The following is a 25,449-nucleotide window of genomic DNA, read 5'->3' on the forward strand; positions in this document are numbered from 1 at the left end:
TTTAAATAATCATGTAGTTCAATAATATTAATTAAAATTTTTAGAATATTTAGATTTCTTTTTAGCACGATCTTCCTCTTCATATACTTCACTTAGATCAATGCCACTATCATCCAAAACTGTTAATAAGTTCCATTCTTTTTCGGGTGGTTTATTTCTTTAGAATTACCCGGTTTCAATCATTTCGATTTTCAGTTTTGTCGCGATTCATGTGTAGGATCTTGATTTCATTTTGCATTGTTTCAATATTTTTGGTTTCGAAATCATTGGAAATCAAATCTTGTTGTCCTACAGTATTTTCCGATGTTTCAGAATTTTGCATTATTGGACTTATTTTTTTGGGTGGTATACAGTCCTTTGTGCATGGTAAATGAGGTAAGTTCGACCTACGAGGGGTAGTTGGAACAGTTTTACGATCTGGAGTTTCTATCGTTACAGTCTTTATAACAGGAACAGCATTTTTTTGTTCAATTTTAGAAGTAGTGTTCGGTACCAACACAGCATTTTCCTTTTGATTTTCATAGGTTACACGAGGGGTAGTTGGAACAGTTTTTCGTTCTGGAGTTTCTGTCTTTGTAACGAGAGCAGCATCTTTTTGTTCAATTTTAGAAGTAGTGTTCGGTACCAAGAGAGCATTTTTCTTTTGATTTTCATAGGTTACACTTTCACTGCTTTGATCTTGTACTTGAGGTTGTAGATCTCTTCCTTCATCTGAAGGATTTTCTAGACACTTATCGTTTGTATTATTGATCGTTTCTGGTGGGCTATGTTTAGTTTTATCTTCTTCAGTTATAATAGGTCTATCAGAAGTTGTATTTTTGGGAGAATCTTCAGTGATACATTTTATATCTTTATCACTAGCTTCAGGTGGAGGATCTATCACTGGTGGAGTTTCGTCAATAGCACACGGTGAAGCATCCTCAGTTGTACCAGACGAGTCTTCATTTGCTCCTGGTAGAACATCCTTAGTTGCGCTTGATGCAGCATCCTCAGCTGTACTTGAAGATGAATCCCTTACACCACATGATGGATCTTCTTCATTCGTTTTAGGTACAACCTCCTCAACCGACTTTTCTGGTAAATCCAAATCTTTACCACTGTCATCGGTACCAGGTATAACATCTTGATCTTCTTCTACTTCCTCCTCCAATGGACCTTTGTATGCAGTATCTTGAGCTTCTCTGGATATTTGTCCAAAGTAACCTAAGACAATTGCAGTCAATCCGACTAACTTGTACACTTTTTTGGACGGTTGTTTGAATAGATAAGGTGGCATACTTTTTGGCCATGGTGGTTTTGGACTTCTTACTATGGTATATACTGACTTTACTGGTCCAATTCTATACCCAGGAAAATAATAGAGTAAAAATATGATAAGGAAAACTTGTAACGTTTTTATACGTCATACCTGAATGGACGGAACATTATTGAATCTTATAAAATATCTTTATAAAATAAAAGTGGATTAAAAAGTTTAAAATAATATTACGTCTACTAATTTGTAATTAATGCATTTTGTATAAAAATATAAAAAATAAAAAATTATAAAAAATGATTCACTTATATTGTTTTGAAAACATCATTTCAATTTGACGTACATTATATAATTTTACACTGGTACATTTTTGTAGTAGGCCGTACTATAAGATAAATTAATAATTTTTGATGAATTATCTTCATGATTATCATAGAAATTTCTATTTATATTCAGAGAATTTAACAAATATCATTGAGGCGAACATAAGGACTAAAATTTAAGTACTTGGTTTGAAGTATTTTGGTGATAGTCAACTGCGTCCAATTTTGATCATAGCTCTGGTAATGTTTTAAACAAACATCTTGATGAAAGTAAAATTGAGTGAAAAAGGTTCTTCTTATATTAAATGTCTATAACTGCATAAGGTATATAAATTGCTGCTGATAGAGTAAATTGAATTACTTCAGCTTCTGATGATCCATCAACGTCCATCAGATTATTTTATCATTGGATGTCTGATATCCATAATTTTCCCAAGGGATTTAAATATATCTTCTTCCTTTAACCATATTATTTTTAGGTCTACGAACTTTTACCTTTATCTCTTCAAAACTCCTTCACCCATGTTAATCTTTCCAAAACATTTATATTCATCTAACACATTGCACAGCCAATTTGTAAGTCATTTCCCCAGCGCAATTTTTTTATGGTCGACCTGTTCATTGTCTGCAGGTCGTTTATTCGTTATTTCATGATATGCTGGCATTTTGCTTATTTAAATTATGTACATGTCGCATTTGTGGAACTTGGGCATATATTGTGTATGATGCATTCTGCCACCCAGCAAAAATATATGAAGTTGCGATAAACGACCATGTCAGTCAAATCGTGATACCGATAAGGAACATGTCGAAAGCGGATATGCGTAACAGGCTGATAAAACATGGAAAATTAACAACAAAACTAGTCTTTATCTGCTCTTTGTACGGTTTGGATATGAATTCAAATGGTAGAATAATTGAGGTAACGAGCTTTATTAATAAAAAGCAACTTTTGAAAAGTTACACGCAAGAAGGAACGCAAGGAATTGTCCAATTCCAAATTGATTTCGATCAAAACATTTTTTCTTGCCACCTTGATATGATAGTGCTTTGGATTCAATGAGAATTTAAAAATGCATAAAATAAATTCAATAGAAAAAATTGCAACTATTTTTAAAAGAATATTTGAAGTAATATATATATTTCGATCTGAAAACGAATGCAGCTTTCACCGATTGTCGATAATTTGATGATTTGACATCTTGACGTTTGAACTCAATGTATCCGTCATGTTCTTATAATATGACAATTAATAAATTTATATATACCTACATATATCTTTTGGCATTGATGCACACCTGTCGACGGTGAAAGAAATGGAATTGCAAACCTAAATAAAAATTTGCATCTTATAAAGAATCGATCAACCTCCTCAAATCATATTGAAACAATTACTACTTAGTACATATTATATATTTTATTATAGTCAGAAATGTTGAAGTAAAATTCAGAAAAATATGAATGAAATATCAGAAATCGAAATTAATAAACAAGCGTTTTAAAAATATTTTATATTATATTTTGGTTGTTTAAAAAATGGGCTTCTTAGTGGATCACGTGGTAAGAGATTTAGTCTTGCAATCTCTTTGAATTTAAGTGACAATTACTGCTCATAAAACAAAATAATAAAAAAGTAAAAGAAAAATTTTACAAATGTTTGTAACATATGAATTATTAAAATTTCACAATTATTAGAAAACTAGTTAAATTATCATTAAAACTGTCACTACCTTTTTATCACTTTTCACTTATGTCGGTTGTTTTTAAATCAAGCGTTGATAAAATGCAAATATTTATCAAACATTTAACTTTGTTTTGTATGAGTTATATTTTACAACAATAGATATAAATATTTAACAATCGTTTTCCACAAATTTGTAATGGCTAAAGCCCTGATGGCTATCGTGCCGTACTTGCATAAATGACAATTATCTTTTGTTGAAGATAACGAAACGTTTTTGTGATTAAACACATTGTTTTGTTTGAATTCATTGTTCGTTCATACGGGTCAATTATGTGTACTGTTTTAATATTATCTAAATACAAACGTTAGCTGAAACATTAATTAACGGCCTGGGCTAAAGAAATGGGGCATAAAAGTTATGTGGAAACACACATCTACAATAAATGATTATTGGGTGTAACGGTTGAGCGCACTGCCTCGTGAGTTCGAACACTCGCTCTGGACAACCTGATATCATGCATTAGTGATATAAATTTTCTTTCGAAAATATAGATCAAAAATGTTTTCAATTGAAAATAGCCCAGTTTCGAACACTGCAGTGTGAAATGGCATTGGAAAATCTCTCACACTATTTGCATTTTCACGTAGTTGTAAAGTTAAATGCCCTGAAGGTTGTCACCTTCATGGCTAATATAATAGAACAAAAATACGTCCGGACACTATTTTTCCCTTAATCGAGTTAACTTAGCTCATAGACTTGCTTTAGGACAGTAATACCCATAACTTATATATGATTATAAACACAAAAGTATTGAAACAGATATTCATTCAAAAAATTAATTTAAATTTCTATTTTACTCATAATTAATTTGAATTTCCATTTAATAAAAATGTTATTTTACTCTTAATTTATTTAATATTTCCAGTTTATGTCTGTTCTATGTGGCACGTGGATGCCAAATAAACTTATTATATATATTATATATATTTATTTGACTTATGCAAATTATACATATATGCACTATACGAATGGCAAACATTTTCCATTATTATTGCACTAATTAACCAGTTGTTAGAGATAAAGTAATAAATGCCAGAACCATAAATCACAATTGTGGTTTATGGGACAGGTACAATAATCAATTGCATATATAATTATATATAATATATTTGAATAATGTGAAAATTTACCGGCATAATTTTGCCTAGTATTCAAGTTTAATGGGAAAAAATGTTTGAAAATTTTACTTTTAATTACATTTGGAATAAAAATTTATTGTTATTGAATTTTCCGAAGGTATTGTGACTGCAAAATGAAAAAACAAATTGATATTTTTAAATCCATCCAATAATATTATCAATACAATGGTTAATTTTGCTCAAAATTTAGAACATCCCACTTAATATTTTATTGTAAAATATGTTACTTTATTTAATAATTTTTTTTTATCAAGGGCATTGAACTTTTTACGTCTGGCGTATTTTTGATACATTTTTGTATATTAAGGTGCTACATTTTGGAATTATTAAATATGAGATATTAATAAAATTCGCTACACAAGTATTTTATGAACTTCCTCGTGGCTCAAATGACAAAAACTTTGGTCTTGCACATGCAGATTCTAGTCATTTCGTATAAACTGATATCAAGTAGTAGTGATATCAGTTTTTACTTTAAATATAGATCAAAACACAATTTCTGGTAAAAATAGCCTTATTGCTATATTTATATATCATATCACTATTAGGAAAGTCTAACAATAATTTTATCATGAAGAATATGGACAACACTGGGTTTTCTAATAATGGTAGAAGTGAGGATCTACATTACAACAGCTCACAGAACACATAAAAATAGTTCTGATTGTTGTTCAAAAAAGAAAATATTAATAAAACAAATATTTTGCAGCACAAGTCATTTACATTAGATACAAAACCTTATTCTGAAAATTAATTATTTCAAAAAATATATTTTTTAGCATATCAGAAAAACAGAAAAGAATCAGCTAACTATATATCTTATCTGGTGGATCAAATTGAAAGATTTCAATAAAATACATTATTTTAATATGAATATAATAATTATCATAGACATTATTATAGACTAACGTAATGTCTATCAAAATCAAAATCAAGAGTCAATTATCCTTGTCAATTTTATAAAAGTAAGTGTGATATTTAACTTCGAGATCTGGTTATGAAGTAGTTGATTAAATTCATTGTTCTGATGTTCTAAATGATGGTTTTGGATAATTAAATTTGTTAGCTTTGCGATAAAAGAACAATTATCGAGATCCTGGTGTTACTATCGAAACAGTCGTCCCAGCGGATGGATAACATTATCTTCTCATATAATGTGATTATTAGAAAAGGACAATACCATTATAAAATGATGATAAACTACGTTGTAATTTAAATATTAACTTTTATTTCATACTTTAGATAAATGATAAATGATTTAAATACGTTTGCAGAACGATGAAACCATTTTTTTGGAAGTAATCACTAAAATCTTACTAATAGACATAAGTTTTGATAATGGTAAAAAAGCTAAAACTTATTTAGTGTGCGATGATGAATCCCATATATTAATTAAAAAACTAAAAATCGAAATAAATTAAAATTTGAAATTTATTCTATTGTACAAAACTAATTGATAGCATTCTATGTAGCATTTTTATGTCTATGTATGATTTATTTTATTCACTGAGATCTCGATCCATTTCTAATAGCTCAATTTACTATTGCATGTTATCAAATGCATGTCAAAAAAAATATTTTTACACATCAATTTTGATACAAGCTCAATTTAAATTTTTACATCGGCCATGTGCAACAATCTCCAAGAGGATCATATAACAAGTCATGGAGGGGACAATGGAAATGATATTTTGTTTTATTTATCTACATTGAGATAAAAATGGACTCGATAAGTACTATGTTTTAAAAAAGCACACAATCAAGCAAAATATTTCAGATAGTTAACAACTACAGATTTTCATTGTGGTCTTGTAAAGGACAATGGAATCTATTTGGAAAAGTATAAAATGAACATTTAAAAAAAAGTTGTAATGAAGAAGAAGTGTAATTACTAACAAATATGGTAATTTGTATTTGCTTTAGATAAATTGTGTTTAGTGAAATATTTAATGAAAAACTAGTCAATATATATTGTTGAAATTATCTGATCAAGCCCTTTGTGTGTTTAAGAATATGGACTAAATAAGTAACTAACTAAAACCAAGTAGTTCAATATTTCATATCAACAACGACCAGCTCGATATCAAGCAGTATGAAATCAAATTTACTCTTGAAGTTTTTTATCTCAAATATAATCTTAAGTGAAAATTGCTTTTTTTGGTCGTTGCAGCAACATATGAGACAGGGTGTCCCAGAACTTAACGTCAAGCCAAAAAAGGGTGATGTTATTGACCTTAACTCTACCGAAAAAAAATTATCACACGTTGTTTGGAAATTGTGAGCTTTTAAGTGCAACCTAGAGCTTTGATGAAATTATGATCATTTTTTGGTAATTGTGATTGATTATTATATTAATTTTGTTTATTTAAGCTTTAGAATTGTAACCGTGAATAACATTTCTAAGATCGCAGTAAAAAATATCACAATTGTTCCGAGTTTTCAAGATGTTAGACTTTTTGTTGATATATGAATTTATTTTTTTTTAAATTAGTTGACTTTGAAAAAACCCTCTTTTTAGGTATTAAAGATGCTGTAAGTTTTATCAAAAGTTGGCGTATTTAATCAAGACTGTAAAGTAATAAAATACTTATCTTAAAAAAATTGTTTATAAAAATAAAACCTAACTAGTTCGTATTGGTATTTTGCCTTGAGGCAAATTACATGAACTTCCCGATATGTGTAATTAATCGAATTAATCAATAAAAAATAAATTAATTTTTGAGTGATTAAAAGTATTCCGAGTGGATTTATAACACATAATTGAAAGCAAATTAACACGTTAACTCTGAGTATTTTCTAAAAGCAAATTTTCAAAAATCAACAATTTTTATAATTGAACCAGTTTCCGTGGGATTTTAATGGTTTAGTTTGTTTATTAAGACCAAGTACTCTATCGTTATACCAAGTAAATCATCTAATTTATATATTAACAAACGTCAAAAAAACTACTCGTTTTCTCAAACTTTGATAAATTTTTAAAATTAAAGTACTTGTCGTAAGGCGGTAATATTTCAATAAGTTGTATAAGACCATGATATATATCATCAAAAAAAGTTTCATAAAAATCGGTTCAATTTTTTTTCAACAATTAATTACAAGAAACTGCTCGGTAGATTTTCATCTAAAACTAATCAGTATCATTCCCAACTAACATCTTTCGAACAGTTATCGAATTTTTAAAATCAATTCGGTAGTATGAGCTTAAATGTGGACGAAAAGTTTAACACTTTTTTCCAAATTACAAAGAAACGACTCGGCAAATCGTCGCACAGAACTGACGAATAATAGTCCTCATTGAGATACATGAAATGGCTTTTAAATTTCTGAAAACGGTTCAGGCATTTTTGAGAAAATGTGAATCAAAGGTCTAATTTTGACAAATGCCAAAAAAAAACGGTATTATTTTTTGCAAACTTTGACGAATTTTTCGAATAAAATACTAGGTTAAAATGTACAACAAAAAACACACATCGAAGAACACCGAATTCTCATCGCTGTGATAAAAGACCTATCTAATTAGTAGAAAAATATTAACATGAAACTAACATTCAATATTTATTATCCTATTTGAGTAAAATATTATCAATAATATCCATCACTAATAGTATTAACAATTTTCTCGTTTTTTTTTTCAGATTATTATCCAGATCTATAGAGCGTCAAGGAATATGTCAAGGAGTTCATAGTTTTATAATAATATGTGGTTAATAATTTAAATTGCAATAAATTACAACGATTTTGTTGTTATTGAAGTGTTTTGTCCAAATGTTGATATAAATTTTAACACAAGTGATTTATATCAGTTGTAAGTTTAAAGTGAAACATTAATAATGATCAAACAGTATTCTATATAAGAACGATAAATAAAATTTAAAAAATAAAGTGATATTAAATCGTGATTCCAAACTCTTGTGATCTTTATATCCAAGAATGAATAAAAAGTTCTAAATAAAACTCAATTTTCCGGATAATTATCCATTCCCTGGACAAGTGCATTAACTAAGTCCTGTGTATTTCGTGTTATGTTTCACGGCAGTAGCGGCGGTTCTAGCGCGGGCTACGGACAAGATATGACGGGAGGAACGACCGGAATGTTTCACCAGGCGCAGGCTCCGGTCTATGTGCCGTCCAGCCGGGCGCTGCCCCATGCTGGACAGTATGCGAGCACCGGACATTTCGGGGCGACTCCGGTGCCGCAGAACGCGTGGCATCATGCTTCCGACGGATACGGTAAGATATAAAAAAATAGAGTACAATTTTTTTAATCTGGTACTACTAGAATTGTCCAGTCATTATAGTAGGTTCACCTCGGAACTCGAGATACCCAGCTGTAGGTTTGTAAATACTTGTATATTGACAACCTAAAGTTATCTCAAAACCTACATATAGTAGGGTGTCAATACCATATGTAGGTTTTGAGACAACTTCAGGGTGTCAATATACAAGTATTTACAGACTTACCAGCTGAATATCTCGAATTCCGCGATTCTTACCAAATTTAAGCTTAAATGACTGGATTTAAAAAATCAAAAAGTACCGGAATATTGAAATGTTGAAATTACTGGATTATGGTAAAAAATTCGAAACATTTTCAGCTGATTTCCAAAACATTGTCTAAAGCTTTGGACGCTTAGGATTATTACTTCTGTAATAATAATTCTTCAGATTCTACTGTAATTCAGTAGTCTTCTTACAGTAGATATATAATATATATAATAATAACAAGTCAAATAGTAAAATATATTTTTAAGTGTTCAGTGATAATTTTAGATGGTTAAATTTAGTTCGGTGTCCATACTTCCGTTTGAATTTTGTTTTTTTTATTAGTTTAATTGATAATTCGTTCTTTAATTTTTCAATTTTTCAGAGATACTATTTCTATTTTTCCAGTTTTCCATTTTTCCATTTTTCCATTCTATTTTTCTATAGTATCTAGAGATACTATTTTTATTTTCGATTATTTTATCTAAAGAAGAACGATTATTTTTAATCAAGATCACACCATTTAGTATAACAATAAGAATTTTATACATAATAACTGTATCTAACCTATGTCAGACTAAAAATTGTTTTTTTTTATAATACTTTAATCGACATTGAGTATTTATTATTATTCAAAACTAGATAGTAATAGAATTGACTTTTTTATATAGGTAGTACACGATATTTTAATTTATGTTTGTAAAGTGTTTTACTATACAAGTTACAGTTGAGTTATACAATAATTAAAACTGTCAGCAATAATTTATGAACAAATTCTAAATCAGTACGTATGTACTTTGTTAAGATTGTGTAAAGTAAGGTGTCCAAATTTTTTTGCATGAAATCCGGGGCAGGGGAGCGGGAGGGGGTGTATGTTTTCGAGCTAAAAAATTAATACGTTCACATTTTCTAGTTGAAATATATTTAAAAAAATTTTGGCAATCAAAACATTTTTAAAAATACGGGACGATTCTGGACAAAACACCTAAAACCGGGACAAATATTGCTTTTAGAAAAAGCCGGGACGCAAGACAGAAATCAGTTTATTTTAAAATTATTTCGAATGCATTTATTATGCAAAACAATAGAAATATAGATACAATTACACAAATTATATCTTGTGTAATAATCATTGATTTTTCAGTGATCAGTAATTTTGCGTTACCCATTAGTAAGACTCTTTAATTTTGATAAATTTAACAAATTGTGCAGTCTTATAAAATAATCCGAATTGTATTAAATTTTTAAGGTGTATGATGTATGTACATGAAAATTATCAAAATTTTTAATTATTTTAGGATCGACTCACCACAGTGCAGCACATAGTTTAGGGGCTCCTACTGCCCATTCGTCGCCTTTGGCGTCCCAATTTTACGCCCAAAATGCGATGATGAATGCAATGTCGTGGAGGGCCTACGACACCGCAGCAGGATTTCAACGAACATCACCCTATGGTAAGAAAAAATAATATATTTAATAAATAATATAAAATTATTTTATTATATATGTATTATAAAATATGTAGAAAGCAAATTTATAAATACAAAATAAAGTTATAAAAAAAAATTAGGTATAGTTATAGATGAAACTGAATCTTATTGAATTACTATTTAATAATAAATATATAGCAAGGCGTGCAGTTCCAATAAAACCTTTGATTATTTACTCTTACGCGAATTTGACTGATATTCTTCATAAACAATACTTTACACAAATGATATTCAAAGTATCCATTCATTAAAAAACGTGAATATCACAACAATTATATTAGTATATTAAGCATTTTTATCCCAACATATCCTCTTAAAGTTCATCTAGTACCCACACACAAATTGCACCTTCATTTGATCAACATTTACCGTCTTACGAAGCAATATCATAATTCAATGCACACATTCAATTGCATAAATGCGTAGCAAATAACATTAAAAAAGAGTTATTGCAAATAAAATTAATTTTAATACTTGTTAATAGAGGTGAAAATCAATTAACATTTTAAAATAATTAAATTGAGATTTATTTATCTATATTCTCATAAATATACTCATGTTTATGAGCAATTATTATTGTTATTGAAGGTGTTAAGATATATAAGTAGTTAAGAATATTGTAATATATATATATAATTTACATGAATAATCACATAACAAAGTATGCAATTTTATGCTTTTTGCATTTTAATATTATATAATGATGAATGATTTTTTAAATGTTTAGAAGTTGTTAGCTAAGGGCATATGCATTATCTAAATTCCTACATATTCCCAACTTAAGCCCTTCATGTTGTACATATTTATTTAATGCTTCTTTTTTGTCCTTTACAAATTTGTGTCAAAATTGTAAATTAATCCATATTAGTCAATGCACCCTTTTCACTTTAAATTTTATAATATCTTAATTTTTAAATGTAGTGCCTAGTCATACTAAAGTTCTCAAAGTCTAACTTACTTCAAGTATATTAAGTACCAATTAATTAAGGTTGCTCAAAGACTTTTTTATGCTTCAGTCCTTTTTCTAAAATATTGTAAAATAAATTGCATTTTTTTTTTAATTTTCGCCATGCAATTTTAAACCACTTTTTGAAATGCATTTTTAACTCTCTCTACTCGGATGCCACCGCTCCGGCGACAAAATACGTACTTACTCTGCAATTAGCTAGTGGAAAGGGATATTTGCTTTTTAGTTATATACCATGCAATTTTTATATATTCGTTAAATGTATAGTATTATATTAAATATTAATGTATAGTACATTAATTCCGGCTCGTACGTCCCGGATTTTTTTTAGAATTTTTGAAATAAAAAAAAAATATGATCACCTTAACTATGAGGGCCGTCCATTAATCACGTTATCAATTTTTAAGGATTTTGGGCCTCACCCTTGGTGATATTTAAAATTAACGCCCTCCCCCCCTCTCTCAACCTTTAAAATGCATTTCTAATAAATAGAATATTCTTTGCCTAATATTCACATGCTATGCAACTTTTATATATTTGTTAAAAAAATTAATGTTTTGTACAAATGGTCTATAGGTACTCTCGGATTTTTCCACCTTACGTCGAAGATTATTTGAGAATCTTTGAAATACAAAAAATGTGATCACCTCAACTTAAGGACAGTCCATTATTGATCACGTGATCGATTTTTAAGGATTTTTGGACCTCTTCCTTCTCCTTGGTGATATTTAAAATTATAACCCTCGCCCCCCCTCTCTCTCTCTCTCTCAACCAACATCACGTGCATTTCTAGTACCAAGAAAAAATGATAAAATTTTTGCAATTTTTTGTACAAATGTTGAATTTTTTATAATTCACTTAAATTGCCCCCTCCCCCACTTTAAAGCCTCACGTCGGCTCCATAAGTACTCGTTCTGCACGATTTTTTTTTAAAAAAAAAATAATCAAAAAAATTTTTTTTTTACATGTTACGATAGAATTAAGAATATCGGCTTCATAAGTATTTGTTTTCATTTCAAGAAAGAATGATTTTTTTTTTATTATTATATTATTCTTGATATTCTATATTTTAATAGAATATCAAGAATATCAACCGAATAAACCTGATTTAATTATGTCATTTTCTTTTTTAGATGGTTCGATGGATTTCCAATTCGGTGAAGGGCGCGAGTGCGTCAACTGCGGTGCAATTTCTACGCCACTGTGGCGCAGGGACGGCACAGGGCACTACCTCTGCAACGCCTGCGGACTTTACCACAAGATGAACGGAATGAACCGGCCCCTGATCAAACCCAGCAAACGACTGGTAAGATTAATTATATTAAATATCCGAACATAGTGTTGTTTATTCATATAAAATAACTGAACCTCACACAACGCAGTTTCATGATAGTTATCTATGCAAAGCTTTATCTATGGCAGGTACGGTTGGCTTATGGTAAATTATTATTTTCTATATAAACAATAAACAGCTAATTATTAATTGAATGCATAAGATGTTATGTTATTTACGATTTTTAATTACTGCGATGTTTGCGGATTTGCATAAATAGCTGTGTCGGCAAATTTGATATATTGTACTTTTAATGTCAGTGATAATAAAACTACTAATGTAAATTATTTTATTCTGCTTATAATTTTAATAAATTGATCGCAATAGGTCTGCAAAGACATTCTAATAAATTATTAGTAAATGCGAGTGAAATATTAACGAAATTATGTATTATCATATTAATCGCCACAATAATATCAGATTTTTTTTCACAAGGGATGTGGTAACTTTATTAGATAACTTCGGTAAAAATGTTTTATGAAAATTTAGTGTATCAAAGAAAAATGATTTTGTTTTTGAAATTTTTATAGCTCTCATATGTGACTGACATGGCTCTATATTAAAACCCTATTTCCTTCTACCGGATTGCCTATGTCAGACATGTATGCCTGACATGGCTCATGTATAACACCTTAGCGTTAGGCACACATGACTGACATGGGTACCAACGTGATTTATAGTGTTCAAATTTTTTTTTCTAAAATTTTGTTCTATATTTGGAGATGACGTATTATGCAAGAACTTTAAAATACTCGGAAAATTCGTCTGATAACAAGTAATTTTAAGATTATTGTACGTTAGCAATTACAACTATCTCTAGTTAGTTACTTTTCGTGAGCCGGGGAGTTATCGTTAAGAGGCCGGTTATGGTTAAATGGGCCCATAATGGGCTTATAATAACCCGGTAGGTCGACCATTGTTTGACCCGGTGGCCAACGTATGGGTCTAAACCAACTGGGTTATAAATTGGCCCATAATGGGCTTGTAATAACACGGTAGGCTGTACATGGAACCAAACAAGTCGACCATTGTTTGACCCGTGCTGTATGGGAAATTTGCACTGATAACAAAGTTATAGGTCTCAGATAAAAATATCTATTTTATGGATGTGGCCGCAACACATAAACACCAACACTTAGATAAGCATATCCAGCAAATATAGTCAAAATATATAATATAGGAGAGTACTTCACCCCTAGGTTACCTTTCTGTGAAAAATACTATGTTGGAATGTACAGCTCCATAGATCATGTTATTCTGTTAAAAAATATATCCAAATATGGTGTGCGGTCTAAAACAGTTCAATATTTATAATTTTTATTTATTCATTTTATCTAATCTTTAAAATTCTTTTCAATTCCAGACTGCAACGCGCCGTTTGGGTTTGTGCTGCACGAATTGCGGAACTCGCACGACAACTCTTTGGCGGCGAAATAATGAAGGCGAGCCGGTATGCAATGCTTGCGGTTTATATTTCAAGCTGCACGGCGTCAATAGGCCATTGGCCATGCGGAAAGATGGCATCCAGACCAGAAAACGAAAACCCAAGAAGCAGGGCGGAGGAAATGGAGGCAGCATAGGAAGTGGAAATAGCACAACGCCTGTTAGCGAAACTACCAGGAAGGAGAGCTCTTCTCCAGCTGAAGGTAAGGGGGATAATATTATCTAAAAAACTGATTTCTAGATACCTGAATCCAATCTAATCCAGTACTTTTCACAGATCTCAAACCGCCAATTCAGCAACAGACTACTTCTGCAAGCCACCACCAAACCACACCATCCTCTGTTGATAATGAGATCAACAAAAGCCATAACACGAATGGTCAACAAACTCCGACAAGTATCAGTGAGCGACCGTATTTAGGCCACACATCCTTGTTACCTGCGACAAGCAGCGCAAACTTAACTACACACCATCACCAGCAACAACAACCTCAGAATTTACATCACCACAGTACTAGTCAGCAACATCACCATCAGCAACATAGTAGTAACAACAATATATCCAGTGCTGGCAACATGAATCCGCAACATGTGAATAGTCATCTTTCTCACCACAGTCCATTATCTTCATCCATGAGCCATCATCATACAATGCACACACCTTCGTCGATCAATTCGGGGTATCAGCATGTGAAAAATGAACCTAGTGAATACGATTACATGAATAATTGTCTTCCTGGAAGTTATTTCACAGGAACCAGTTTTGGTACGCCTTTGAGTCATTCACAAAGCAGTGCTGTAGATTCACTGAGTGGATACCATCATCAACACAATGTCATCCAAGCCGCAAAATTGATGGCAACTTCTTGAAATTTTGGTTTGTAATAAGTAAAAATACAAAAGACTATCAAAAATTGTAATTGATAATACCATGACATAGAAGGTATCATATTTGAAAACTATCAAAATATTTGTTTCCAACAACAAAATGTTTGTTGTTGACAAACACTGGGATGGCCAAGTAGCAAGGTCAATATCAAGCAATAATTACATAATAAAGTTTTGATCCAATAAATCATCATTGTTACTACGTCATAACATATCAAATTCAAAACGATTTATATTTATATTTAAAATGTACGTCATATCTGATTATAGAATACATTCATGATGGAATACTAGAAATATATTTCTAAAAATTATAATTGGTATTAATGCTTAAAAGTTAAGTTGTATATAATTTTGTAAATAAACCCACCGAGTCAGGCTTTGTATATAGCACTCAAGAAAATTCAAAATGATAAAAAATATTGACTGATAATTAAATATAAAAATATTATGATGTTGAAAAATATCATGCCTTACGTTAGTTATGTTAGAATAGTAGATGCAATCATTCAGTGCGATTTATTTTTAAGTGCTTTGTAAATAGTAGGCAAAATTTTTATTGTCATTTGTTAAAAAATATTAATTAATGACATTGTATTAAATTATTAAAATCTTTGAATATATTTGAAGAACTATAAACAAATATCAGTTAATAAATTATAAATCAAGTATATGAATAGTAGATTTAATATTTTAAAAATAAATTTCAATATTCTTAGAGAAATATGTAGTTATTACCGATTTAAATTATTACATAATCATATCTTTCATAGACTCAAAGGTACGTTTATGCGTTCTAAATCTGATATTGTTCAGATATGATTTTAATGTGATGTGCAATAATATTGCATATAATAATACTATTATTGTACTGTGTATTAAATTCAAGAAAATAAACCTATTCGTACTGTGTATGTTAAAAATAGGACATAGTATATTTAATTTAATAAAGTGTAAAATTGTAGAAAATTTGTCGTTTCCAAATATGCAAGTGTATCACGCTAATATCATATGTATTTTAATGCAAATATGTCTTAAAATAAAATTAAAATAAATTATTACGTGTTTTATTCGGGATGATTACTTATTAATAATATTAAGTTTTAGGTAAAATGTGTTTATAAAATATATTAACTCACTTTTTTCGATATCAATGTAAAAACAACCGTTCCTGTACAACTTAAAGACATAAATGACGATTGTGTGCATTGATTTAATTTTTCCAAAATACTGTTGCCATCTCTCGCAAATGATTGCTTTAATACTTAAAAAAAAAGTTGGTTTATGTTATTAATTTTACTATAGATAAGAGAAGAGATGAATTTTACCTTTATTTCGTTTTTAATAATATTTATATAACTTTTTGAAAATATTTAATTTAGTTGAATTAAAATTAATGAATGAAGAATATGAAAAATAAATATTATTTCATGAATATCAAAAAATAAAATGTTAGAAGGCCGAAACCAAGAAGTATCATTTAAAATTGAAAAATATTGTTATTCACATCAATCATTTAAAAAAATCAATAACAATTTTTCCCAAATAACAAGAGCTTTTTTCCCAAAAAATCAATAGCATTTTTTCCCAAATAACAAGAGATTTCGATTTTGGTGATGTTTAGCTGTAATTCGAATATATTATATATCCAAGTCCGTTATAAGAATAAAAAAGTTGATTTAAAAAAACAACTAACAACATTGGTATGAGTTGTCTATGAGGCTATGAGTTGTTCTTTTAACACTTTAACATATTCTTTAGACACTTTGAAAAATGAAAATATTCTAGATTTTTTATGTAATAGTAATAATAATAATATGTAATAAATATTTAATAAAAAAAGCATCCTAATTTACAAATGGCATTTGAATTTTAGATATTGCGACGAGTTAAGGTTGATGGCCACTTTCTCGGGGGTATTGCAATGACTGCCAAATATTATATTATAAATATTAGCATTGCATCCCCATTACGCAAGGGTTACTCCAACTCCTTAACCCGACTTCTATGAACACCCTGTAATTACCTGTTGAAACTAAACCAACTAACTACGCGATTGAAACAGAATGCACATTTATCTTATTTAATTTAACTAATTATGTTTACAGATCTGAAGGCATGACTGTACCTACGTACAGTCATGACCTGTGCCTAAACTCTAATGTACTGATAAATCCTTATTAATTAATACTTTTTTTTCAGACAATGTGATGTTGGTGTTAAAGCATTTAAGAGATTATCTCCTGTGAGATATCTCACTTATTTTTTTACTTTTGACGCTTTATTTGAGATCGTATGGCCATTTTTTTTTCAATCTTCGTGTGGGATAATTCATTAATAATGGAGTAACGTAACAAACTAGCTTAACGGAGTATCGGAAACGCAGTATCGGAGGAAATAGCTACTAAACAATAATACATCTGACCTTTCCTGGAACAGGTTCTTCTTTCCTGGCACAACACACACACCACTACACACTAAGCAGGTCCAAGGGCTGATGCCTGCACCCGATCTACCTCCTCGGAGGATGTTACATTTTCTAATGAAAATTTTCAACCCTCGACTTGGACTACATTGCAGGAACCCTAGTAAAGATGGGTGGGAAAGTCCATTTGCACTGAGGGTTGTGCAACCCTTTGACGACAATGCCAATTGTCGTTACAATATCCATTCAGATACATAAAATATTATTGATATCATCAATAATATCAATTAATTGAAACATGATTCAATTTACTAAAAAATATATTTTCATAATACTAATATTTAATCACATTGTATAAATTTATACAGTTCAATAAAGATAAACTCTAAAATTAAAACAATAATATTAGCTTCTATGCTTTTAACGTCAACGTGACTTTATATCAAATATTTCTATGAGTAGAGGTTCTACTTGTGATGGATTAACATCTAAATAAACACTAATAACTTCATTATTTAAACGATGTAGTTCAGAAATTTTCTGTATTAATTTGAGGAATGTGGATTTTGCTTCACAACCTGAATAGACACTTTCCAAGTATCTCCTCAATAGGTAATAGTAAGAATTCTAAAACAAAATTAAATTATTTGTGAAAACTATTACATATTTTAGATATATAAATAGTTCTAGGTTTTCACCTGTTCCAATTTGATTACATCAGAATGAACAGTCATTGGTCTGTCAGGAGTAAATAATGTAATGGCACACATGATAAGAATTATATTTTCATCCATTCTCCATCGTTGATCAAATGTTCTTATGAATTTTTCATGTTCTTGATATACATTTCCTTTTGCTAATTTTAGAACATCTGCTTTAATATTAGACATGGCTTCCTGAATATGGGGTATCTGAAATTAAGGTTTCAGCTTTAGTTTATTACTTTTCATTTCTAACTCATTTCCTATAATAAGTGTTGTCTATAATTCTTGAAATTATTAATTTTTTTCAATGTTTTATCTTAAAATGTGCACACTACGAGACATATTTTATTTGTATTATTGCTATGAGCGCTAAAGAGATAAAAAAGTAATGTTCAACATACTTTCCATGTATCTCGATCACAATCATAAGTCATGGCACTTCTAAGAATCATCATTTCTGTGCAACCACCTTTTAAAAGAGCAACTTGATCCTCTTGGCACATATTTTTAAATGCACTAATTTTTTTGGCCATTTTTATTAGTCTCCTAATTGCTACTGCTGTTAAATTTATAACACCTAGTAACATTGGTTCTTGTTGTCCATGATTTGTCTGCAGAAAAAAATTAAGGAAAGAAAAATATAACCCTATATCCCAGTAATATAATCCTTAATTGCAGTAATATTTTCTTTAATAATTTAGTTAATTCTTATGTTTTACCTTATATCTACAATGATCATCCACAAGATTAGTTAAATCTTCATCAAGTGGTGCACAGAGAGCTTTATTTGCTACTATTAATTCATTTAATTTTGCTCGCTCAGCATCATTTAGTTCTCGATTGGAACTATTGAATTGGGCAAGAGAACTGAACGCTCCAAATTCTAACTTGATTGCTTCACACAATATTGATTCTATAGAATTTGGTTCAACAGGCACCCTGAATGGAAATAGAAATATGCTTAAAATATATATTTATTAATATAAAAAATATAATAACAGTATTTATATTCAACTATTACTTTTCTACTTGCTGTACTGTATCTTTTGCTACATCATCAGTGCTCGTCTTCTTATTAATTTGTGCGACCCCATCATTACAACTGACTATTCTATCTCCTGGAACCAACATACCCCGAATTGTATCGACTCCGCAAGCTTCTATATCTGTAGTATCAACATGTGGTACCTGTGTATCAACATGCTCCTTTTTAACATCAATATTATCAACCTGCTCCTTTTTAACATCAATATTATCAACAGGATGAGAAGTCTTCCGTTCTTTTGCTTTATTTTGAGCAATTTTTTTCTTCTTTAATACTTTGTCTTCCTCTGACATTATGTATTCAGTTTTCATTCCTGCCTTGAAACATTTTTGCAGTCGACAGCAAGGACAAAATCTTCTGGTTACTACGTTCACCTCACAATGCCCTTCGAATAGGCATTTAAATCTTTTAGGAGAAAGTGCATTACGTCTGAAAAATGCTTTGCAGCTTTCACAAGTGATTGCGTTGAAATTATAGCCTAAGGCTTTATCTCCACAAACAACACAGATTTTTATAGGAGAGGAATCCATTTTTAATATCAGTAATATTGTAAAATCATCAAATATTGAAACTTTGAAGTCATTTAGAAATATTTAATAATATATGTTGATAAACCTTCCACTATTTTGACAAAATGCATGGTAAAAGATGATTTAAATATAAATCTTATAATATTTATAGTCACTATTGATTTATATTTAACAATGTTATATTTTTCCAAATATCACAGAAGGTACACATTTCTTTGTATTAAACTCTGAATAAACTGTTGAATAAATCCTATAATAAAATAAACTGAACTATGTAATAAGTATAATTAAAATCAATGATTTGTAAAACTAATCTTGCATGTAATAAATTGCGTAATAGAATAATTAATTACATTCACCATGTAATATATTAAATGTTCTGCATTATATACACTTTAAGAGACTTTGCTTTGTTTACAGTAAAATATATTTTTTGCTTTTGAATACATTTTGGATTACTGTATTGCAACCATATTTTTGATAGAATTTTGAAACTGATAAGATTTTTTCATTGATTTAATAGTACGCGAAATATTATCTATTCACAGATCAATCTTTTACGTCATTTGCGCAATTTGTCACACTTGTTTTACAGTGATTCATGTTTAAATGACATTAATGTTTTCAATACTCGCCGAATGGCGCTGTCGTCGTTATAAGTCGTTTATGACAACAATACATATATAATTTGAAATTAATTTTAAAGCAATTAATATCTAAATTAATATTTTAACTAGATGTAAGTGGCATGTTGCTTTAATGCAAGTTGCGAGAACTTGATAATAATCGACTTGATCAATAAAAAATCAATCGACACTTCTGCTTCTGCAATTGGGGAACTTGCTTCAGGGTTTCTCAAAATGTCAGGAACTATTGCATATTATTTAATTTTGAACGAATGTATCAATCATACTAATTATATTGAAAAAACAGTTTAATTTTTTGTTTGTTTTCATCATTTTACATGCTGTTCAATCAAAACTGATGATTTTGCCTTAAGGGGCACAACTAGTGTAAACGCCTAAAAAAAGGTGATTTTTGGGAATTTATATTAAAACAACTACTTTATCAATCATTTTAAAATTAGGAATATGTTTATACATGTTTTAAAAATACATAGTAAAATTTTTGAAGAAAAAAATTAAATATTTTTTAAGTTATCGTCGATCTCCAACGGCGCGACAAAAAAAGGCCCTTCACTGTTGCAGTGATTCCGGCCTTCTACGTGGATAAAATTTAAAAAAAAAAATCTTGTTAAACTAGATTTTTCATTAAACTAGATAATATTGTCTGTAAAATGAACTAGGATAAAGAAAAAAATCAAAAATTGACAAAATGACGGCGTTTTTTTTAAAAAAGTCGATTTTTACCCAAAATTTTGGTCGTTTTTGGATTGCCAAAATTCGATTATTGATCCGATCAAAAAATCGATAGTTCATTTTACGAAGAACTATATATAGAACATGTAAAAAAAATTTTGATAGTGATCGGATCATTTGTTTTTGAGTAATCACTGCAGCAAATTCGGAAAATGCTGTTTCGAGAAAAATGCGTTTAAAGATTAAATGATCGTTATATTGTATACTATATATATACTCTTTAAATGGCTGTGTCTCAAAAACTATTTAAGATATCGATTTAAAATTTTGATATGTTATTTTTAAAGGTATAATCTGTCTAAATATGGAAAAATTTAAAATTCGACTTTTTGAAAATTTCACACTAGTTGTGCCCATTAAAGCAAGTTGCATTTACTTTTAAAATTTTATAAAGGATTTTCTGGCAGAAAAAATAACAAAGACAAAGATTGGAAATTGCACAAGTGAAATATGCAAATTAACATGTAGAGTACCACAAGGATCAGTCCAAGTTTTTGAGAAAACTTTGACGAACTTTCAAAAATCGAGTCACATGCACACACTCACACACATACTTTTACCAAATTTGGTCTCATTCGATTCAGAATTACTTGAAAGGTCAAAAAACATTATACATATCAGCAAATCGGATTTTCTCGCATTTTTCCTTAATAAAATTTATCCGATGCTATAACTATAGTCATAGATAAAAGAAAGAGAATAGTTACTATATGGTACTATAACTAGAATAATAGAGATATAGATAAATAATATAGATAAAAGTAAGAGAATAGTTACTATATGGTTACTATAACTATAGTTACCTCATAGTTATATACTATAATAGGATTTAGACCAAATTGAATAATTTATGTTAAATTATGAACTTTATGACAACTAATAACGATATTATTATGAAGCCAATTCAGGATTCAATTAATTTTTGTTTTAATTGGGATCTATTTTACATTTTCAAAATATCGATATTGTATTGATTAAACAAACCTTTTGCTTATGCGCATATCTTTTAAAGTACTCAAAATAAATTTTAATTGAATAATTGCATAATTAGTTGTTTATTTACCATTTATTACATCCCATGTTTTATAATAGATTAATTTTGAGCTCATGATTCTTAAATTAATTCAACTGACAGGAGTAAGTTTTTTATTATGACAGTTGTTTGTTTAGAGCCGCAATGTTCTTGACCATTGTATGCGAAAAATAACAAATGACAATCAGCAAAACAATATTTATTGTAATTTTATTACAGTAACTTTTTATAGAATGGCTTTCACAAATAAACAGTTAATAATTATAGACTTTGAAGTTTTCGGCAAAGTTCAAGGTTAGTTTTGATGTTAATGAAATGTATGAGTCACTCATGTTTTAATATACTTTTATTTGCAGATGTCTTTTTCAGAAAGGTCAGTTCTTTGTTTAATAAAATTTGTCAAATTATAGTAATGGTTATGAACCATATCAATTTTATTATTTATTATTCCAGCATACTGCACTACAAGCAGGGAGATTAAATATTACAGGCTGGTGCAAGAATACTGCGAGTGGCACAGTGAAAGGACAACTTGAAGGAACCCCCAGAAGCGTTGATGAAATGTATGTCTTATAAGATTATATTTTCCATATAGCAAAAAGCTCAATCTCTAATAATCGAATAGGAAATCATGGCTGCAAAAGATTGGTAGTCCAAGCTCTAAAATTGAGAAGGCTGAGTTTAGCAATGAAAAGACTGTTACAAAACCACAATATAGGCATTTTAAAATCCGACTTTAAGCATACATTGTTTATCAAAATTGTAATTGAAGTAAGACATAGTATTATCCTGTAAAATTATATTTATAAATTTAAATAAATAAACTATCTTGATATAAATGCATTTTTTATTTCCATAAAAACCCAGCCGTAATCTTATCGATCAATTTTCTTATGAATAGAATGCCCCTTTTTAAGTCCTATTGCTTTAAATATAATTAGTTATTCTAAATGGCTTACTTATTGGGAAGTTAAAGTTGGAAGATTTTTATAAAATAATGGCACAAATTAAAAATCACACCTCATTGAAAATAATTTACTAATATAGTATGTAACTTCTATATGAATTTTTTTTTAAATGGCACAAGTTATTTTTATTTATCTAATATTTAAAGTTTATCTAATATTTCTCTATAAATATTTTTCTCTTTTTTCTAATGTGGCTAATTAAATTATTAAATGTATATTAATCAATTACATTTTTAAAGAGTGGAATGTATGTGTCCTTGCATATCTAAAAAAGATCCTTTTATTATGTTCACATCTAATATTGTTTAAAATTAATTGCTTATTAATAATATTTTAGCAACTAATTATTGATGTCAGGTCCTTTTTCAGTTATCTTATAAAATAATAACTTTGTGCTAATATAAAACGATTGGAATAATTTCATAATATATAAAACATTCAATTTTCTTATTATCTAATCATAAATAGATCTAATTTTCTATATTTATTTCATTCAGACAACCATTATCAAGAGCAGTCTACACTCTCCCACACACATAGCCCACACATACTTTTTCCAAATTTGGTCTCATTCGATTCAGAATTACTTGACAGGTCAAATAACATTATACATATCAGCAAATCGGATTTTCTCGCATACTTTGGGAACTTTTCATAGATACTAAATAATATCCTTAATAAAATTTTATCCGATGCTATAACTATAGTCATAGGTAAAAGAAGAGTATAGTTACTATGACTATAGTAACTATATATAGTTACCTCATATATAGTTATATAGTTATATACTATAATAGGATTTAGGCCAAATTGAATAATTTATGTTAAATTATGAACTTTATGACAACTAATAACGATATTATTATGATGCCAATTCAGGATTCAATTAATTTTTGTTTTAATTAGGATCTATTTTGCATTTTCAAAATATCGATATTGTATTGATTAAACAAACCTATTGCTTATGCGCATATCCTTTAAAGTACTCAAAATAAATTTTAATTGCATAATTAGTTATTTATTTACCATTTATTACATCCCATGTTCTATTATAGATTAATTTTGAGCTCATGATTCTTAAATTAATTCAACTGGCAGGAATTAGCAACCCAAGTAAGTTTTTTATTATGACAGTTTTGTTTAGAGCCGCAATGTTCTTAACAACAATTGTGTGCGAAAAATAACAAATGACAATCAGTAAAACAATATTTATAGTAATTTTATCCATTTTAATTACAGTAACTTTTTATAGAATGGCTTCCACAAATAAACAGTTAATAACTATAGACTTTGAAGTTTTCGGCAAAGTTCAAGGTTAGTTTTGATGTCAATGAAATGTATGAATCAATCATGTTTTAATATACTTTTATTTGCAGGTGTCTTTTTCAGAAAGGTCAGTACTTGCTTTTTTCAATGAATATATTGGCCAAATTATAGTAATGGTTATGAATCATATCAATTTTATTATTTATTATTCCAGCATACTGCACAACAAGCCGAGAGATTAAAGATTACAGGCTGGTGTATGAATACAGCGAGTGGCACAGTGAAGGGACAACTTGAAGGAACCCCCAGAAGCGTTGATGAAATGTATGTCCTATAATATTATATTTTCCATATAGCAATAAGCTCAATCTTTTATAATCGAATAGGAAATCATGGCTGCAAAAGATTGGTAGTCCAAGCTCTAAAATTGAGAAGGCTGAGTTTAGCAATGAAAAGACTGTTACAAAACCACAATATAGCCATTTTAAAATCCGACGTTAAGCATACGTTGTTTATCAAAATTGTAATTGAAGAAAGACATAGTATTATTCTGTGAAATTATATTTATCATTTAAATAAATAAACTATCTTGATATAAATGCATTTTTTATTTTCATAAAAACCCAGCCATAATCTTATCAATCAATTTTCTTATGAATAGAATGCCCCTTTTTAAGTCCTATTGCTTTAAATATAATTAGTTAATCTAAATGGCTTACTTATTGGGAAGATAAAGTTGGAAGATTTTTATAAAATAATGGCACAAATTAAAAATCACACCTCATTGAAAATAATTTACTAATATAGTATGTAAGTTCTATATGATTTTTTTTTTTAAATGGCACAAGTTATTTTTATTTATAATTTATAAAAGTTTATCTAATATTTCCCTATAAATATTTTTCTCTTTTTTCTAATGTGGCTAATTAAATTATTAAATGTATATTAATCAATTACATTTTTAAAGAGTGGAATGTATGTGTCCTTGCATATCTAAAAAAGATCCTTTTATTATGTTCACATCTAATATTGCT

General features: G+C 29.1%; 4 protein-coding genes across 7 annotated transcripts; 3 read left to right on the forward strand and 1 right to left on the reverse strand.

The window, feature by feature from the left end:
* Window positions 1-8,484: 8,484 nt before the first annotated feature.
* LOC113370858 (GATA-binding factor A-like) lies at window positions 8,485-15,047 on the forward strand. Its single transcript, XM_026611539.1, has 5 exons — window positions 8,485-8,692; window positions 10,243-10,398; window positions 12,535-12,706; window positions 14,082-14,380; window positions 14,455-15,047. The coding sequence occupies exons 1-5, from the start codon at window positions 8,485-8,487 to the stop codon at window positions 15,045-15,047; spliced, it is 1,428 nt and encodes a 475-aa protein (XP_026467324.1).
* Window positions 15,048-17,916: 2,869 nt separating this feature from the next.
* Window positions 17,917-19,861, reverse strand: LOC113371663 (nuclear hormone receptor HR96-like). Its single transcript, XM_026612307.1, has 5 exons — window positions 19,216-19,861; window positions 18,938-19,133; window positions 18,596-18,805; window positions 18,189-18,401; window positions 17,917-18,117 (listed from the first exon to the last, which is right to left on the reverse strand). The coding sequence occupies exons 1-5, from the start codon at window positions 19,767-19,769 to the stop codon at window positions 17,917-17,919; spliced, it is 1,374 nt and encodes a 457-aa protein (XP_026468092.1). The 5' UTR covers window positions 19,770-19,861.
* A 2,350-nt stretch (window positions 19,862-22,211) lies between these two features.
* LOC113371664 (acylphosphatase-2-like) lies at window positions 22,212-22,947 on the forward strand. 2 transcript variants are annotated; one of them, XM_026612310.1, is made up of 5 exons: window positions 22,212-22,285; window positions 22,401-22,475; window positions 22,538-22,554; window positions 22,635-22,744; window positions 22,807-22,947. In XM_026612310.1, exons 2-5 carry the CDS (start codon window positions 22,415-22,417, stop codon window positions 22,919-22,921), a joined length of 303 nt encoding a protein of 100 aa, XP_026468095.1. In that variant the 5' UTR covers window positions 22,212-22,285; window positions 22,401-22,414; the 3' UTR covers window positions 22,922-22,947. The 2 variants fall into 2 exon arrangements, with proteins under 2 accessions (XP_026468095.1, XP_026468094.1); XM_026612309.1 differs by lacking the exon at window positions 22,212-22,285 and having other exon boundaries at window positions 22,332-22,475.
* Window positions 22,948-24,143: 1,196 nt separating this feature from the next.
* LOC113371665 (acylphosphatase-2-like) lies at window positions 24,144-24,950 on the forward strand. Of its 3 annotated transcripts, none has more exons than XM_026612313.1 (5): window positions 24,144-24,262; window positions 24,402-24,463; window positions 24,526-24,542; window positions 24,630-24,739; window positions 24,802-24,950. In XM_026612313.1, exons 2-5 carry the CDS (start codon window positions 24,403-24,405, stop codon window positions 24,914-24,916), a joined length of 303 nt encoding a protein of 100 aa, XP_026468098.1. In that variant the 5' UTR covers window positions 24,144-24,262; window position 24,402; the 3' UTR covers window positions 24,917-24,950. The 3 variants fall into 3 exon arrangements, with proteins under 3 accessions (XP_026468098.1, XP_026468097.1, XP_026468096.1); XM_026612312.1 differs by having other exon boundaries at window positions 24,165-24,262; window positions 24,389-24,463; XM_026612311.1 differs by lacking the exon at window positions 24,144-24,262 and having other exon boundaries at window positions 24,299-24,463.
* Window positions 24,951-25,449: the final 499 nt, after the last annotated feature.

Source organism: Ctenocephalides felis, unplaced genomic scaffold, assembly GCF_003426905.1.
Source record: "Ctenocephalides felis isolate EL2017-DRISC unplaced genomic scaffold, ASM342690v1 CF-g0.4_SCAFFOLD_01492, whole genome shotgun sequence".
Taxonomy (NCBI): Eukaryota; Metazoa; Arthropoda; class Insecta; order Siphonaptera; family Pulicidae; genus Ctenocephalides; species Ctenocephalides felis.